This window comes from Scomber scombrus, chromosome 2 (assembly GCF_963691925.1).
Source record: "Scomber scombrus chromosome 2, fScoSco1.1, whole genome shotgun sequence".
NCBI lineage: Eukaryota > Metazoa > Chordata > Actinopteri > Scombriformes > Scombridae > Scomber > Scomber scombrus.
This window is the reverse complement of record NC_084971.1, coordinates 6,879,020-6,898,078: the sequence shown is the minus strand read 5'-3', so window position 1 is coordinate 6,898,078 and position 19,059 is coordinate 6,879,020. Positions and strand designations below refer to the sequence as shown.

General features: G+C 39.5%; 2 protein-coding genes across 2 annotated transcripts; one reads left to right on the top strand and one right to left on the bottom strand.

The window, feature by feature from the left end:
* Nucleotides 1–1,421: 1,421 nt before the first annotated feature.
* On the bottom strand, nucleotides 1,422–9,351 carry LOC133995592 (uncharacterized). The gene is made up of 6 exons (XM_062435063.1): nucleotides 9,342–9,351; nucleotides 6,365–6,457; nucleotides 5,127–5,398; nucleotides 4,839–4,972; nucleotides 2,627–2,786; nucleotides 1,422–2,412 (listed from the first exon to the last, which is right to left on the bottom strand). The coding sequence occupies exons 1-6, from the start codon at nucleotides 9,349–9,351 to the stop codon at nucleotides 2,032–2,034; spliced, it is 1,050 nt and encodes a 349-aa protein (XP_062291047.1). The 3' UTR covers nucleotides 1,422–2,031.
* Nucleotides 9,037–15,235, top strand: LOC133995534 (prostaglandin D2 receptor 2). The gene is made up of 3 exons (XM_062434980.1): nucleotides 9,037–9,138; nucleotides 9,336–9,375; nucleotides 13,822–15,235. The coding sequence occupies exon 3, from the start codon at nucleotides 13,829–13,831 to the stop codon at nucleotides 15,233–15,235; it is 1,407 nt and encodes a 468-aa protein (XP_062290964.1). The 5' UTR covers nucleotides 9,037–9,138; nucleotides 9,336–9,375; nucleotides 13,822–13,828.
* The last annotated feature ends 3,824 nt before the right edge of the window (nucleotides 15,236–19,059 follow it).

Genomic DNA, 19,059 nt, shown 5'->3' with positions numbered 1-19,059 from the left:
CAGACAGACGGCAGAGCACCAGAGATATGGGAAACAGCAAACTTGTTGATTAGATCATGGCAGACATTGCTTCATTCATAATTACATTATTATTGCATTATTTTTTGATGATCAAGTTTGTTATTAACGGGGTTTTTTTCTAAAGGTCTCTGCTATGAAATGTATGCCTTTGTTGTTTTATAGCTAAGGCTTAGCTTATAGCATACCAATGCACAATTAATAATCAAAAGAGGCTTGAAAACATCTAACTGGAATAGACCTTTGTGATATTCCAATAACATTATATGGCACCAAAGTCTGGCACCAAGCAGAGTATATGAGCGTTGGTGTTAATGACCCTTCCTTCTTTTTTAGTGTCCTTGTTTAATGATTAACATTCTTTCTCATAAGTCGTAATGGTAGTGATATTAAAGCCTAACCTCTCCATATTAGCTATAGGTTACATGTCAGTAACAGAGATATGTGACATCCATAGGTGAGATCCGATGATGGCTTCTGTATAGATGGATCATCCTAAGCAATGACATCTTGCTTTATTTAAGTAAATGTAAATATTCCTCCTCAGTGGCCAGGCCCAGTTCTACAAGGGTGCAAAAAATACTAGCACCCTTGTAGCACTATAGTCATACGTCAGTGTTCCATTTTAACAGCTTTAATTTTTTTATGTAAAATAAAAAAAATATTTGGAAACAGAGGTTCAAACAATCTGGGGGAAGTTAATATGACATGACATACATACATTCTTCCACCTTTCACATTGAAGGTGGAGGCATGGGGGGGGGGGGGTTATGATTCCAATAACATGGTGTAGACTTTGAATAACATAACATAATATAATATTCACTCATTAGAACACGTCAGTTGAGCTTTTCTTTCTGGCTTGTACACATGCCAACATGTAGCCTGGGTATGGGTCAGCCTGACCTGTATCCAGGAAACACAGGACTTTATTTACTTGTCAAAAATACCCACCATAATGATCAAAGATGCTTTGCACCATAGGCAAAAATGTAACTTCACAAACTAAATATGAAATACATATTGTCCACAGCTTTACTCTCTCTCTCTTAAATTTGTTGGCACATTCTCCATCTACTCATCTATACTTTATCCTACATATTCCAGCTAACTTGTGAACTCAATGGCACAGGTGTCAGCTGATTGATATGAAATTGTGATAGTTTATTGCTTCCTTGTGAAGAAACACAAGCTTATTTCCCAGTGTTACACAAGGTCAAAAATGTAAATGAGGTCACAGATTAATGTTTAACTCGACAACAACCTGATGCTTCTTCTCAGCCCTGCTAGCCAACACCTTACAGAGGAATTGGTGTCAATGCTTCATCAGTACGAACAGAGCAATGTTCACTGAAGACAACATAAACATTGTCATTACAGAAAATTTTATTTTATTGGGGGAAAATGTCAACACAAAATGATATTATAGTTCTTATACAGGGTATTAAGATCAACCAATAACCAATTCATTTTCATAATTTCCTGGGGATGAAATTCCCCCAAGTGGCATTGTCAACAACCTCTTTAATCCTCTCTCATACATGCTCCTGCCATATCAGCGTATTTACAACACAAAGGTGGCTCACTGACATGTCAATGCCATGCAAGGCCTCAAAGCTATATACCCATTTCAGCACTTCTAAAGAAATGTTACAGGAATGTGAATAACTGTGAAACATGTCCAATGAACCAAAGATATCCATAAACATATGACAAAAATATTCAAACATGCAATACAAATACATGTTTTCTACTTTTTATTCGAACAAAGTATAGAGTTAACATTCAATTCCTCATCAGTGCTCATGATTAGCAGAAGATAACCACCACCAGTAGAAAGTGTTCCTCCATAGTTGAAGCACATTGTGATACATAGAGTCATAAAAGGTGGACTATTAAATGTAGCCTGACAAATACTGGTTGATATTGATATTTGGAATTTAAAAAGACTGGACTAGACGTTCCCTGTCCACCTCTACAAAAGACATGAGATTCTGAGAAACCAAAGCTTCTTCAAGTTTTTACTACAAATACAGATACCAACAGGCACAGCCACAGAGGCAGAGACAGAGTCAGAGAAGGAGGGCCAGCAGAATGTACAATGGAGTGATAGCACTTTCCCACATTGCCAGCTTTATCAACAGCTATAAACTCGACAATCTGTGAACAGCAGGAAGCATTGTAGTTCGCCTGGACGATGGGAGAGCTCAGGGAGGTGTATGAGAGGGTTCCATCGCCTTCACGCAGGGAAATGCTCTGTATCCCGGTGCCATTTCCATCTGTAAGGTTGGCTGATAGCTCCCACTGGAAAGGTTTACACTGAGATACGTCTTTAGGACAAGCATCAGCCAGTACGCTAACCACTTCACACAGAGGCTGAATACAATTTGTAATCTGGAGAGAACAGAGAAAGAAAGATGGGGAATGTATGCATGAATAACAGTGATTTTTGTAATTAGAACATGAAACTTCCATTTAGATCTGTAGGATACTTAGTGCATCTGTAATAATCATCTTTGTGGCTATCTTTGTAGCTATGTGTTAAAGCCTTTCTATTTATTTGTTTTAATCTTTCCAACTAAGTGTGAATAAGAATTTGCCTGGTTACCTTGGTAACAACAGAGATTCTAAGAACAGCGTAATTAGATTCACCGCCACTGGGTGACTTGGCTTCCAGAGACAGAGTAACGCCGGTGCCCGATGGTGTGTCAACAGATGGTGTAATAGTCAAAGTACCATTAGCATGTTGTCCGGTTGTCAAATCAAGGCTGTCAAGAGAAGAAAGGAAAATACACTGGTTACAGGAAATTATTGTGAGCAAGCCACACATGAAATTTTGACAGTAATTTCATATCCTGGCAATGATATATATCCCAGATATAACACACTTTAATTGAATGAAGATTTGGTACATTGCCACGCCCCCATTCCCCCACCCGCACCCTCAACCACTATCTGTCCATCCTTTGGGTGGATTAAATTTAATTACTCCAATTGTTTTTTTTACTCTGGTAGCTTTTATTGAGTGTAGCTGTCACCTCCAGTTCTTCACTTGGTTCACTGAGAGCTCAGCTCCAACCAAGGTGAACCATACTCTTAAATACAGAGATCCCCCATCATAGCCATAAAGAGGATCTCTCATTAAAGGGTCTTCCATAACTATAACAACAACGATGTGAGCGTCCAAACTGAAACAATAATGTACTGTAAACAGCGGTGTCCAGTACGCGCTGTGCGCTCCAGCTGTGTCTGCAACTAATTATTGATGAGCTGTTACTGCTGTAGTATGTTGTACAGTGAAATAAAAAGAAAAGGAGTGGGCGCTGATTCAGTGTGTTGATAAGAAGTATTTCAGACACTGTTATAGGAATATTTACCCTTAATAAAGGAGACTGGATTCGAAATAACAGGATATAGGATGAATTTATTTGCTTGTACAAGCGGAGCGTTTCACAAATGCAACAACAAGAGTTACAGGAGAAAAGGCTCCACGAGGAGCGTTGTCAGAAAGGTTTTATACTGTTCTTTATTTGTGCTGTCTCAGCCCCCTCCCATAGCTGGCAGATCTATTCCATAGATAGTGTCTTAACGGTTTCTCAACAGCTAGCCAACATATTCCATAGATAGCATCATAACGGTTCTTCAGTTCCCTTAATCAGTAGACAAGCAGAAGTTCCACTCCCTGACCCGTCTCTGACCCTCCATCACACATAGAGTTGAACTCTCTCTCTGCCAGTCTCAGCAAACCGTTGAAACAGGAAGTATCAAACAATCATGTAAAAATAGGAACACACACATTGTATGATTTCAAGACATCTGAATTACATCATAATCCTAATTTTTATAACAGACACTAGCTGCTGTGATGTTTCAGTATTTACAGACTAAACTGACCGCAGCAGATGTTGAAGCGCGGTGTGTAAAAGTGCACCGCTGCAGCAGTGACACACAGTATGAGCACAGATCCGCTTACAAAGATCCGTTGACTTTGTTTGTTTTTTTACATTATAATAGAGAACAAAATTCCAGCATCTTTGTAATAATAAAGACCTCTCTAAAGAAATCACCTCTGGGTGTCATCCTGCTCCAATTTACAGCGCGTCAGTCAGTGGTGAGAAAGGAGCAAAGCTGCATTAAAATAAATAAATAAGGATTTTGATTGACAGTCAGCGTTTTTATCATTCATCAAATCGCTCTGAAAGTGATTCCAACGATATCGTTCTCCTCTATCATTATCGTTATAGTTGTGGTGTGGACGGCCCTTAAGCCTTTGCTTTTTTACACTGAACCAACCAAAACCAGAATAATGTCGTGCAGCTGCTTTTAAATAGCAGGCCAGCATTTCAGATTCAAAAGTTTGAGGTGGAGTTGCAGGGTTGAGTGGTGTGTGGGGAAGTTTATTTGTGCTGTAACCACTGTGAAACAATCAGAAAATAACATTTTACCTATCTGATTCACTGGCTTTCACAACACTATTTTAACAATTTATTGATATTTTGGAAATTGACACAGCTGCCCATGTCTGCTCTGTGTGGTAGACTTGACTCATGCTGTGCATGTTACTGACGCATGACGTAGCACGCGTCGCAAACATAGAATTGAAGTGAATACATTGGCCCCATGGATCAGCCCCATTATCCAATACCCGATCTAGGTATTTAGTCAATATCGGGCCGATACCCGATATTAATATCGTATCGGTGCATCCCTAGTTACCTTACCCTAAGCTACAGGTACGAGATTGTTTAGACATGTTGGCATTGATAAGGACATTTAAGAAATTTTAAAACAAAGAATTGCTTTTAGCTGCCTCCCCTCACCGGTTTGGGTAGGACATGGGGAAGTTTCTGTCATTTCTAGCACTGATGATGTATTGACCACCAGAGCCCTGGGTCATGACACTGAAAGGGAGCTCAAAGGCTTTCCCTGGCTCCACACTGCTGTCCACCATAGCCTACAGGGAAAAGGGGTAGAGATGAATAAGTTGTTTTACTCTTAGACAGTTCAACGTCTTCAAGTGTTATTATAATTCAATATGTAATTTTTATAATGAACAGGACAAAGAGAAATAGATGCATGGGATCTGAAGAGGAAGTGAAAAGACTGACCTGTATGTTCACTTTGGAGACAAACATCTGGGTGGTAGACTGCCTCTGAAATTTACTGTTTGACTCTTTGTCAGTTCCTTTCAGAATGACCACAAACTCTCCCTCGGGGGCCACATCAACAGTCACCAGGATGTCTCCGTTGCCCATGTCAGTAGTTGTGCCATTGCTAAGAGCCTCAGTACCAGACACGGTTACCAGGCCAACTTCTCCAATAGTAATCGAGGACGGACCTTTTCTACCCATCACTGAGAGCATCAGGTTGGTTGGCTGGCCTGGTTGTCCAAAGTAGAGCGGAAGAACAAGAAAGAAATCCATTTTACTGGCCAAAAGTCACTGGTTGATTTTACAGTAAACATTGTACAATTTCAAGTGTGGGTGGTAGAAGGATGCCACAATACACCATCAATTGTGGAGTGAGTGTGTTTCACAAAAAATCACGAATAATTGAACTTTTAACCTTGATTACGATTAATGAACGATTATCTCCACCCTTGATGAACAATTATGTATTTTCACAGTTTCTTTTGTTTTGTATTTTACACTACTGCCCTCACACATGAGTATCTTTAGGGAGTGAAAATAATGATGTTGGTGTTAATGATGTTAATGATGAAGGTGTGACACTGTGGTTAATGTCTAGTTTACTTGATTAGAACTATGAAAAGATCATGGTTTGGGTTAAAATGATCACTGGAGACAAGTTTTCAAATTCCTTAAAGATATGCAACCTTTACTGTCATGGCAACAGTGAACACCATCCAGCTTTCAGCTCCATCTGCCAACTCAACCACCATGGGGTCAAGAGCTTTCAGCCGATCCGCCCCCTATCTTTGGAACTCTCTCCCACCAGACATTTGCAACTAAGACTCTGTCTACACCTTTAAATCCCACCTTAAAATGCACTTATTACGAGTGGCATACTCTGTCTCACACTGACTATGTATACACAATGTTTTTTATCCATTGTACTATTGCGCTATATAGTCACATTAATGTTTATTTATTTATTTATCTTTGTAAAATGTAATTAACTTCCACATTAATGTTAGCTGATTTATATTATTTGATGTACTGTTGTAGTTTTATGTGTCTTTTAAGATGTTTTGGAGTGCTTTTCACCGCCTTTAAATAAAATGCATTATTATTATTATTATTATTAGTAGTAGTAGTAGTAGTAGTAGTAGTAGTATTATTATTATAATATTCAGTCAATGTTATACTGTTAGCATGTACTTTACCTGCCTGTGGGCGTCCACTGAGTTTTGCATAACCTGGGTGAGGTCCTTTGAAGCTCTCCACAAAGTCATAGATAAAGGTGGTAGTACTCTGGCCTGGAAACACATGCACAGACTGATAGTAAATAAAGATACACAACAAAAGAAGAACTCAGGGTATTTTTATGAGACCTGATTTAATGCCTCTTTTAACAGTTTTAAGTTGTACTAACAAATAATCATTTGTGTTATTTGGTATTTTTAAACTAGAATCACCATCAATCTAGATGAATGCATGAACTGAAAGGCAATGTGAATAAATGTGAAGCATGCTACTGATTAGAAACCATTTTAAATGTCACAGTTGGGTTCAGTGTGAATGTGGACTCAGATTACCAGGCCAGGTTTGGGGAGTAATGGAATATATGCCACGTTGTTATGTAATGAGGATACAAAAATGGTAACACTATTCAACTACAGTTACAGGGAAAAAAAGATGTAATCCGATTACAGCTACATTTTGCAAAAATTAGGATTATTTAGCAGGATTACTATTTTAAAATACTCGATCCGGAGCTAACAGTGATTAATGTTCTGTGTTCTGCTACACATCTACACATCAGTTGTTACACACATACTCAGGTTTATGCAGTGGGATTGTTTATAATAAAGCAGTATGGATGAACACTGAGTCCTATCAGAGCTGTCAGGACATTTTTATTTTTAAGTAGCTGAAATTATTTTTAAGTAGCCCTGTGTCTGACTGAAGATTTCGCCCTTGATATCATTAAACATCAATTCGATATACTGTACTTCAAGCCTTGAGTGAGAGAAAGAGAGAGAGAGAAAGAGAGAGACAGAGCAGTTAACACCAACTCTGAACACACTAATATCTCCACCCTAACTGCTTGTGGCAATTTGCGCTGGTCTTTGTAAATTAGATGGTTTTTATTTGCAGAGAAAGTTGCCAATTTTGTGCCTGTGCCTTTATTATTACATTTTTGGTATTGCAATAATCCTAAAGTAATGGAAAGTAATCAAGTTACATTACTTTAATATTGTGGTACTTGGATTACGTTACTGACTACATTTTTTAACAGATAACTAGTAACTGTATCGGAATGCAATTTCAAAGTAACCTTCATAACCCTGATTAAGGCAAATGAAGCATACATGTGTATGTTTATGACAATTTAAACAGCCCCTTTGTTTGGGTAGGGCATAATGATCAAAGATGGTTGGCAGCATAGGCAAAAATTTTACTTCACAAACAAATTTCAAATATGAAATACATATTTATTTATCTATACTAGTGTTACACAAGGTTAAAAAGTAAATGAGGTCACAGATTAGCCAATACTTTTACAGAGAAGTCTTCACTGAAGACAACATAAACACTGTCATTACAGAAAATGTTATTTTATTGGGTAAACATGACAACACAAAATGATATTATGGTTCAACCAAGTCATGGACTGGTTTTTCTATGTTCTAAGTTCTAGGCTCTCTACTACTAGCTACTTCCTAGAAAAAGCCTAGTGCCCTGCCTCCAAAACCATTTCCCATTTCTCATCTCATCTCTTCCCAGATCCACAGGTCCAAAGAGCACCCCGGAAAGAGAGAGTGAAGAGGCAGAGAGAGCAAGTAGACGGTAGGTTGGAAAGTAACTGAAAAGAAGAGAGAAATGTGTTAAAACATGAGTCAAAGAGAAATTGAGGGATGGGATAACCGAAATATAAGATAAAGGAGCAAAGAAAAGTGAGATTATAAAATTACAAGAGTAGAAACAGGAAGTAGGAATGACAGATAGTCTTGTTATTGGATGATGAACATTATCACACGTTGTTTTTGACCAATGATGCAGGCCATGATATAATTAAGTTGATTCTGCTATTTGGGGAAAATGTGTTTTTCGCTATAACTATTATCTATTTCATTTCTGCACATTCAACACAATGGTGGCTCATTGACATGTCATATGCACACAGAGCCGACATTAAATGTGTTTTAAGTACTGTTCACCACTAGATGGTGACAGAGAAGTTTGTAACCACTAAGTAAAACACAACATTGAACTCTTCACACTTGGCTCTAATAGATACTTTTAGCTGCCAAATATGTTGTTCTAGTTAAAAATAGGACACAGTGGCTCTCATGTCAAAATGCATTGGTACATAGACTATACTTTGTGTTAATTCTATGTACAGTATCATCATGGAAACTACAGCACAGCTCTTGAAGTGTCAGGGTAACTAGTTCAAACAAGTCTCCTCTTGGCATGATGATCATGTAGTCATGTAGGACAGATGATGACACATGCAATTTCATATTTCAATATTTTTTCTATTATATCTTATAGAATTTCACTATTCACCTCAAATTCAAAGTACCTATCTGAAATTTAGTTACATTTAGATCCATGTTCACACACTCGCTCACTCATCAGTGATCTTATCAGCATTTAGGGTGGAGCAAGGGGAGGTATGTGTGTGTGTGTGTGTGTGTGTGTGTGTGTGTGTGTGTGTGTGTGTGTGTGTGTGTGTGTGTGTGTGTGTGTGTGTGTGTGTGTGTGTGTGTGTGTGTGTGTGTGTGTGTGTGTGTGTGTGTGTGTGTGTGTGTGTGTGTGTGTGTGTGTGTGTGTGACAGGGATTCAGTGGGTGTCTCTATAAGAGGAGTGTTGCATAAAGTGACAGAACTGGAGGGATGAGTGCCTGTGACAGTAAGACAAAGAGGAAGACAGAACAGGAATTTGGAATGTAAGAGTTGGACTTTCTCTCTCACTTGAATGTAACGTCTAGGTGAGTGTCACCCAAAGTTGTCACCACCATGATGATTGTACGTGTGTGTGATCACAGTAGCAAGAGGCATCATTGCATGTTATGATACTCCTGAATTTTCATGATTATATTCTACTTCTTGTTTTTATTAAGTTACTATGAATGTTTTGTTTTTACATTTGATTAGACAGCTCATTATACTAAACTTTTTCTTGCAGACCTACTTTTTTCCATGCCGCCCTAACACTTCCAAAATAGGTATGTTTTATGCTTTTTCTATTACATTTAATTTGCAATTCAGACAGATGGAGATACTGTACCCAAACATATGTGATCCATACTTTTAAGAGGTAGTCAGCATGCAACTCTACAACACAAATAGCTCTAAAATGTAAAAAGAAAGTATTCTGATACAAGATAAAGATACTGTCTCTTATCAGCATACCATACTACAACGGTACAGCAGTAATGTGGATATTTGTGATAAGGAATTCACAATGAAATTTGCTGTGAGAGTAGGAACTTTAATGACATTTTGTAATATAGGCATTGCCTTAACTGATGCAGCCTGGCTATAAATCATTCCATCATAAAAGGTTAACCTGTTTAGTGTTTTTTGTTGATACTGTTTTAGACTACTCAACTACTGTATGGTAGTTGAGGCTCAATGTTAGGTTATTACAAGCTTTACACTTTTGTTTTGTGTAAAACTAAGATCTATATCTCATATTTTGTCCACCTCATCTACATCAATGAGGCATGGAGAAAAAAATAGCCAGGTGTACCAAATAAGCTGGCATTGTATATATAGTATATTAATATCCAAACAGTAGAGCAGCTAATAAGGAGTAGTTACAGTAACACAGACAAGTATAAACGTATATACACAAGTAGAGATGTGCAACCAACTGTAATTTTAACATAGTCTGCATTTACACCATCAACTCTAAACATAGAAATGAAAAAAGGAAGTATTAATGCAACTACACATCTGCCATTTGGCTGATTATTGTAGATTCATTTCCACTGTACTGTATGTTCAGCATTTCCAAGAAACATCTGCTTTTGGTATTGCGGTTATTCATTATAAAGGTAGCTCTAACATATATATATTTTTTAGATTTAGTGACGTTTCTGCAGTTGTATTTCTCAACTGCAGAGACGTCACTAAATTCTCTTGAGGGGGAAAGCAGTCGTGTCATCAGTGTTGTGTCATGGGTATATTTACTCATATGTCTGTATTCATGTGCAGGCATGGTGCTGTATTTACCTCATCTAGACATTCCGTATGAGTTGCGACTAAGTGTGTGGTTGTGTGTAAGAATACAATGCAAACACCTGTTTTGATTTGTCACATTTTTATACTGAACTATTTTGTGATAAGAAGATTTTCTATGAAATGACAGCTTTTTGTGGCATGTAAAGCCAAAGCTGACCCCATATAACCAACATAACTAATGTACAGAACTATGAACAGGGACTGTCCATTCATCCGAAGACCCATTATTCTGAAACCCCAGTAGTTTGAAAAAGAAATGCCCCATTGAACTGAAAGTCCATAGTCCAATGACCAGTTATCCCAAAAACATATGCCATCTGCTGTGAAGGAATTTTAAGTTTAGTGACCATACTACTTTCCAGGAAAGACACTCTTGTATCGTCTGGAAATATGTCTGTTATTAAAGATATAACAGTGAATTAGCAGCCCAGGAGAATGCTGGGAGAGGGCAGTAAAAAGCAAAATGCACGTCAGAGAGTACAGAGTAGCACTTGGATGTCACAGCAAGTCTTATATCAATTTCTTTGTCATGTTTGTTTTGTTCTGTAGAGGCAGGCCTATTATTGGCATAGTTGTTCAGTTTTTGCTGATTAATTGTTTGCATGTGTACGTTAGCAATTTTTAGCTGCCATCTTGATTTTACTGACCACACAGTGTTAGAATACACAACAGTGGTTTCTTGTTACAATGGGTAAGGCCAGTTCTCCCTATCAGCTCTGCTAACAAGCTACTGTGAGTAGATACACTACACTAGCAACTTTTATCTGCCAAACTGTGCTGAGCAAGCTGCTGTTTTAAGCTCGCCCCTTGTCGCTTGTTACACTTGCTGGCATTGGCATCAGAAACAAACAACATTTGCTTACTCTCGGTGGGTATAAGCCAGGCTAAGTAATGACTCCCATAGTATTTTTGTTTCTATAGAGCTGTGTCTCAGTATAAGAGCTATTTTCTGTGCTAATAGGTCTTGCAGCAAAACGATAAGTGTGACATACAGCCACTGCCAACGTTGCAACCTAGCAGGTCAGTCTTCATTATTCTGGTGACTCATCATGCCAGAACATTAGTTAAAGGATAGGTTCAAAATCAGGTGTCCATATAAACAGCAAAAGAGCTTCACTGTAATCATGTAATATAATATAATAAATTAATACTGACTATTAAAAGATCCCACTCAAATGTGTTTCAATGTAATTGATGGGGGCCAAAATCCACAGGGTGTCATTTTGTGCAAAAATGCATTTAAAAGTTGATTTGAAGCTTTTATGAGGCTTCAGCAGTCAGTTAGTCATATCAAGTGGATATCTGCCACATTTACAGTCTTTTTGGCATCAAATTCCTTCTTTGTGTTTTCTCGGACAGTGTTTCCCAGTTGAGTTGTGGTGGAAGTATAGCAACAAAAAGAGGGACTTTGGCACTAAAACACAGGTTAGGGTTAGGGTTACATTGAAAGAGATCTACTTGATTTGACTAATTTGGATATCATAAGCTATAAGCTTCATATTAGCTTCAGATAAAACTTTTAAATACATTTTTGAACAGAAAGAGAACTGTGGATTTTGGCCCCCATTAACTTATGGCGCTTTTCCACTACACAGTTCCAGCACGACTCGACTCGGCTCAACTCGCCTTGGTTTTTTTTGCGTTCCCAGTAGGGTACCTGGTACTTTTTTAGTACCTGCTCTGGTGAGGTTCCAAGCGAGACGAGCCGACACTAAATGTAACGTCAACAGACTGCCGGCCACTGATTGGTCAGAAGAGTTGTCACTGGAAGAGTCATCAGCCGTCCCACACAAGAATCAAACCCAGCATTTTTAAATTCCGGCAACAGCGTTACAGCCATACGGCTCAATTTTCTTGCTTTGTGTGTGACAAAAAGTCACATACAGCAGCAAGTACACCACCTCCTCAATGTCCTCCATTGTTTATGTGTTTTGTGTGGCGTGTAAAACAAAGTCACAGCATTTTCGCTGAACCATGCTATGACGTCCCCACCCACGTAGAGTAGGTACTTTTTTGTAATGGAAAAGGTCTATTCTGGAACCGTACCGAGTCGAGGTGAGCCGAGTCGAGGCGAGTCGTGCTGAAGCTGTGTAGTGGAAAAGTGCCATTACATTGTGCATTATAAAGGGATAGTCTAATGGTCAGTATGAACAGCAGGAATGATTATAGCAAGCAAAACTATTCCAGTGTCTAAACTATTGTTTTATAAAATTGTGAACCATCCTTTAGTTAAGTCCTGTCTTATAATTCCTTGGTGACAAGCAGACTTTGGTTATATCCCAGACTAGGGTTTGGCCCCTATTGGCACAGATTGACTGTGATTACATGATTACATTGCTGTGAAGACATTTTGAAGTGCTTTGCATTGGATAATACAGTGTTGCACCATAAACAGACATAAACAGGCTGCTTTCATGACTTTGACCTGATTTACTGTATGTATTGTGATAATTTTACCCAAAAAGAATAGTACAAAGTGAATATTTAAAAGAATACAAGATAGATTGACACACAGATAAACACTTTAATCCTGACGACAGCACATTGGTATCTTCTTCAGTTCCCAAACATTCTCTGACTGCATTGCTTGACTAAGCATACATAGTTTCTCAAGAGTTGGTATGTGGTTAGACCATAGGGACAAGTTTTGACCTGCTGTTTGTATGAAAGACACTGTAGAATTTTTTTCTTTTTTCATGGTTTTCTAACTAAATAGAGCATGAGAAACAAAAGGAAAACTGTGTAACCCTAAATTATAGTGTTTTTAGCGTATTAGACTAAAGAGCACGCCTATCAGCTGGTATGTAAAACAGTTTCCCCTGCAAATCCTTAACTGCGTTAATAGACCAAGTACAGACATCACATTAGTGTGTCATTATGCAACTTGATAGGCTGTAGAGCTGGATATGAATACATCATACATAAAATGCTAAGTCACTGTGAAGTTTTCATTCTTGTTATAGCTGTATAATTGTACTGCTAATGTCAAGAATAATACTTTAATCCTGCCAGTGTTGTTGATTTAAGTCTTTCTGTTCATCTATTTAATTGCACTTAATTATTTCCTTGGCAGCTGGATACATTTACAATTGATCTGTAAAGATTACAAGTGAGACAATGATGGTGATCATTTGATCCAGTCATAGGATGTGAAGAAAATAATGAGGATTTGTCAGCTGTCTACAGGCAAGGACATGTCTACTGGTGAAAGCATCATCATCACCACCCTCATCTCTATCACTGTGACCAATTGTACTCGTAAATGTTTTCTGCAATAAACAAATGTGGACATGTAAAATAGAGCATCAGCTACTGCAGAAGGAAACACATACAAAGCATTTAGTTTCCAAACAAGAACAAGCATGTAAGCATTCTGCACCTCTGATTTTAATCATTAGCTTCTTGTTCCTGTCTTTTTCTTTCAGAGCAACAATGTTTAACACGATCTCCACCTCGGATGCCTTAAGGGAGAAGCAGTATTGTCCCCTGCTAGATACCATGCGGAATCACAGCCTCAATAACAACACAGAGGCCAATTTGATAGTGGTTTGCTTCCACGGACTGCTCTCCTGCTTTGGAATTTTGGAGAACGTCTTGATCCTTTGGGTGGTGGGCTTCCGCCTGCAGCGCCGCACTGTAGCTTCAGTGTGGGTGCTCAACCTGGCAATGTCTGACTTCCTAGCCACCCTAACACTTCCCCTCTTCACTCTCTACCTTAATTCCTCCCATAGCTGGCAGCTTGGCAGCCCACTTTGCAAAATACAGGCTTCCATCTTCTTCTTGAACATGTTTGTGTCTGCCTTCCTGCTGGCAGCCATTTCACTGGACCGCTGCATTCTTGTGACCAAACCAGTGTGGAGCCAGAATCATCGGTCAGTAGCAGGAGCATGGAAAGTGTGTGCATTGGGTTGGCTATGGGCAGCAATTAATACATTTCCTTACTTCCTGTTCCGCTCAGTGACTGACACACTGGATGGGAGGAAATTGTGCTATCATAATTTTGCCATGTATTCAACCATGCTTGAGAGAGATTGCAAAGTGAGGCAAGCAGCAACAGCCATCTCCAAGCTGTTTCTAGCATTCTTGTTCCCCCTGGTGGTGATTGCAGGGAGCTACATCCAAATTGTTCTCAGCCTGAGAAACAGAAGGAGGAGGAGGAAGCAGAGTACCAGCAGGTTAACTGATACACTGATATTGACAAACAATACAAGTACCCCTACAGCCACAAAAAACACTATCTCTCTTAAGCCTACGGCCTCTGGTCCATCATTGGCGCTCACACCTACTTCCATGTCTCCCACCACCGCCCCTACTCAGAACAGTCAAGGCCAGCTGTCTCAGAGCTTCACCAAAATGGTGACATTTGTGATCACAGCATTTTTACTGTGCTGGGCTCCTTATCACATCTTCTGCATGATGGAAGTGACAGCCCAGTATGGGTACACAAATCTGAAGCTGGTGGAAGTGGGGCTGCCCTTAGCTACAACTATTGCATTCTTAAATCCAGTGTTGAATCCCATTCTGTATGCCTTCAGCTGCCCACATTTCTGTGTGAGAATACGACAGAGTCTGGGAGCAGTGTTTGACGGACTGGTAGAGGAGGGAGGAGGGATACTGGTAGCCCAAGGGAAGAGTTTACGAGCTCATATTAGGCGGAAGAGCAGTCGAGATGTGAGCTTTGCAACACCAGGGTCACCAAACAGTTCACATTTACCCCATCAATCACCTGACATTCCACCGTCCGTCACACCTTCTTTCTCTGACACTCGACGTGGCCACAAAGACAGTCAAACAGAGAATTCAGGACATGAATCAAAGAATGAGTTAGATCATAGCTGAAGTGCTCAATGTATTGGATTTGTGGCTTTATGTTTGTTGGTTGCTGAAGATTGTTTTTGCTTGTGTTACTGTAGTATTAAATTTGCAGGCATTTTGTAATGACTGAAATTACTGAGCTGCTTTGGTTTATTTATTTGTCATGTCAGTCACTTTCCTGATATTGCTCAACATTTCTCTGCTCAACGTAAATTGTACACATAAACAGGAAAAGCAAAAAAAAGGAAGTGAAAAAGCAAGTGAAAGAAATGCACTCCTACTCCGGGGGAGTTTGGCTGATATATTGTAACACCTCCAAATGGTCTAAAGACAAATGTGAAGAGTCCAGAGAGGAATACGGGAATAAAATAAAACAAACACATTGTTGTTTTCTATTCATGTGATGTTGCTGATTTTGTGAAATTATGCTGCTCAGTGCCCACAGGACCACAATGTTTTCTAGCTTTATTGTGTTTTATCCTTGATAACATTGTAAGAATGTGTGTGAGAAGCTGGCTTCTGCATGTTTTCAATGTATCGAATAAAGTCAATCAATCCATCCATTAATTTCTGCTACACCAAACTATTTTTATTATTTTCTGATATTGTACAAATGAAACATAAGAGAGAAAAATAATATTCAAATTCACATGCCAAGAACCTTTATTGCTTTATGTTGAGGGCTCATGCTATACATATACTGGCCACCAGAGAGCAGTATAGCACTGATTTCGTAGAGAGACATGAAATGAAAATATAGGATTATGCTTTTAAGGTCCTGTAATCCAGGAGCACTTTAAATCTGAACTTGTGAATGTCTGACCAGCTTTCTGAGTGATTAGTTTTGATCATATCTGATACCCATTTTGATTGACTGTCTCATCAGCACCGTCCCAATTGTCTGGTTCCATCACGCTCAGTCAGACACACACACACAGGCTGAGGTGTAATGTAGGCCACAGTAGTGTGGGATTACCATAGAGGTAGTTGTAATTTGGATAGAATATTAGAGAGTGGAGATCCACTATATAAAGACAGAGCAGGATTAAACAGGTCAGACTGACATACAAAGTTCCACTTTCCTCTGAACCATTGAGTTCCAGCAGATTATCTTCCACTTTCTGTCCCTCCCTTTAGGATGATCTCTATTCCTCTATTTCCCTCTTTACACTATGTCTTTGTGGATGTGCAGCAATGGGTTGTCTCTAAAGTGATGGAGCAAACCAAGAAGATTCTTGAAGTGAATTTGAAGGAATAGGAAGGAAAAAGGAGGTTGATGTGTACCCTGTGTACTTTCCACTGAATAGTTGTACCATCATGGATTGCAGTTCAAGGATATAATAAAGCATATCAGCAATGCTTTGAAGGAATATTTTAAATAATGGAGTGATGCATGGATGGGGAGGTTTAGAAAATCCAGGTGATAAAGATAAAGATAAAAGATAAATGTATTGATCCCACAGTGGGGAAAATTCATTGCTACAGCAGCTAAAAAACAAACAAACCTGTATGAGTCAACCGGGCAGTCCTAATATTTTTTGGTATAATTCATAAAATCGCTCTAAAGAGAAACGATTGAATTATAGATAAAGCTTGAAGGTATTCGGACACTCAACTGCCGAAAAGAGGAACACATGGATAAGGAAAAAGATAATGAAACAGCAGGCGAAAAATGAGCACATTGACAACGTAAGATGTTGAAAGCAATGGAGCCAGAGAAATTATATAAAGCTCTGTGAAAAAACAGTTGGTACAGATGAGAGATAAGGAAGGGATGAGAGAGAGAAAAAAGAGAGTAGGGGCAGGGAGGGTGGAATGTATTGCTTTAAAGGGTTTAATGCACTGCTACAGTGCTTATAGCTGACAGATGCTGACTAAAGAATTAAAGCCACACATCAGTGATTTTATGTATATACTACTGTATGTACTACTGTATATACACATATGGCGCTTTTCCACTATACAGTTCTAGCACTACTTGGCTCGACTCGACTCGGTTCCAGAACAGACCTTTTCCATTACAAAAAAGTACCTACTCAACGTGGATGGGGTCGTCATAGCCTGGCTCCGCGAAAATGCTGTGACTTCGTTTTATACGCGACACAAAACACATAAACAATGGAGGACATTGAGGCAGTGGTGTACTTGCTGCTGTATGTGGCTTTTTGTCACACACAAAGCAAGAAAATTGAGCCGTATGGCTGTAACGCTGCTGCCGGTATTTAAAAATGCTTCTTGTGTGGGATGGCTCATGACTCTTCCAGCGACAACTCTTCTGACCAATCAGTGGCCGGCAGTCTGTTGACGTCACATTAAGTATCGGCTCGGCTCGCTTGGAACCAGGCAGGGAGTTCCGGTCCTCTGAGCGGAGGCCCACGCGGAAATAACTTAAAACTGCATTTTATCAAAAGGCCATCAGGGGATGACCGTTTTGGTGTCAAAAGGACTTCCGTCTCTTTAGAAGTCAATGGAGAATTCACCGACTTCTCACTTCATTTCTAACCTCAATAAACGTTTTCAAAATGTGTTTATGGTCTCAATCGCTAGTTTAAATCCTTCTTCAATGCAGTATGATGTTCATTTATGAAAGTTTGGCCTCCCTGATTTTATATTTGACGATAAAGCAGGGTATGCATTAGGGCGTGGCTACGTCGTGATTGACAGGTTGATTGATTCACAGGTTCAGGAGGGCGGACAGATAGACTGTATGAAAATAGCCGTGAACTTGTTTCACACCAACAGTTTTCTCTGGAGTTTTGTGGTTATAATCAGTCGTAACAGCTAACCTTGTTAGCATCACCATGTTGCTGGTGTAGACTGTGGAAGATCCAGCCCTCGCAACCTCCCCTGCTCCGCATCATGCCCCTCCTGATGCCCAAATAATAATAATAATAATAATAATAATAATAATAATAATAATGCATTTTATTTAAAGGCGCCTTTCAAAGCACTCAAGGACACCTTACAAGGCACATAAAACACGACAACAGTACATCAAACAATAAAAATCAGGTAACGTTTAGTGCAAAGATAAAGAAATAAATATGAATGTGACTATAAAATGCATCAGTACAACAAATAAACAACAACGTGATTGCATAGTTAGTATGAGACAGAGTATGCCACTCTGAATAGGTGCGTTTTCAGGCGGGATTTAAAGGTGGAAACAGAGTCCGAAGTGCAAATGTCTGGTGGGAGAGAGTTCCAAAGGCGGGGGGCAGATCGGCTGAAAGCTTTTGACCCCATGGTAGTTAAGTTGGCAGATGGGGCAAAGAGCTGGTTGGCAGAGGATTTGATAGGGAGCCAATGAAGTTGCTGCAGGGCATGAGTGATGTGTTCAATAGAGGGGCTGGGTCTGGTTATGATATGGGCGGCTGCGTTCTGTACCAGCTGGAGTTTGTGAAGAGATTTCCGCGGAAGACCAAAGAGGAGAGAGTTACAGTAGTCCAGACGGGATGTGATCAGGGTGTTTACCAGGATAGCGGTGCAGGTTGGTGAAAGTGAGGGACGGAGACGGTTGATGTTCCGTAGATGGAAGTATGCAGTCCGAGTAACGTTATTGATGTGGGCTTCGAAAGATAATGTGCTGTCCAGGATAACACCCAGGCTCTTTACCTGAGGGGATGTAGGAACAGTGGAATTGTCGATGGACATGGAGAAAGTGTTGAGTGTTGCTAGGGTTGATCTGGTACCAATGAGGAGGACCTCAGTTTTTTCGCTGTTGAGTTTAAGAAAGTTGAGTGAGAGCCATGATTTAATTTCCAGTAAGCAGTCCGATAGGGCGATGGGTGGCAGAGTGGAAGAAGGCTTAGTGGAAAGATAGAGTTGGGTATCATCAGCGTAACAGT

Excerpts from the sequence above, each read along its gene's own strand:
- LOC133995592 (XM_062435063.1), bottom strand. Across the intron at positions 5,399-6,364 it reads CAGTGGACGCCCACAGGCAG|GCCAGCCAACCAACCTGATG; the intron begins GTAAAGTACATG and ends TTGGACAACCAG. Across the intron at positions 4,973-5,126 it reads TCTCCAAAGTGAACATACAG|GCTATGGTGGACAGCAGTGT; the intron begins GTCAGTCTTTTC and ends TTTTCCCTGTAG.
- LOC133995534 (XM_062434980.1), top strand. The coding sequence starts at position 13,829 with ATGTTTAACACGATCTCCACCTCGGATGCCTTAAGGGAGAAGCAGTAT.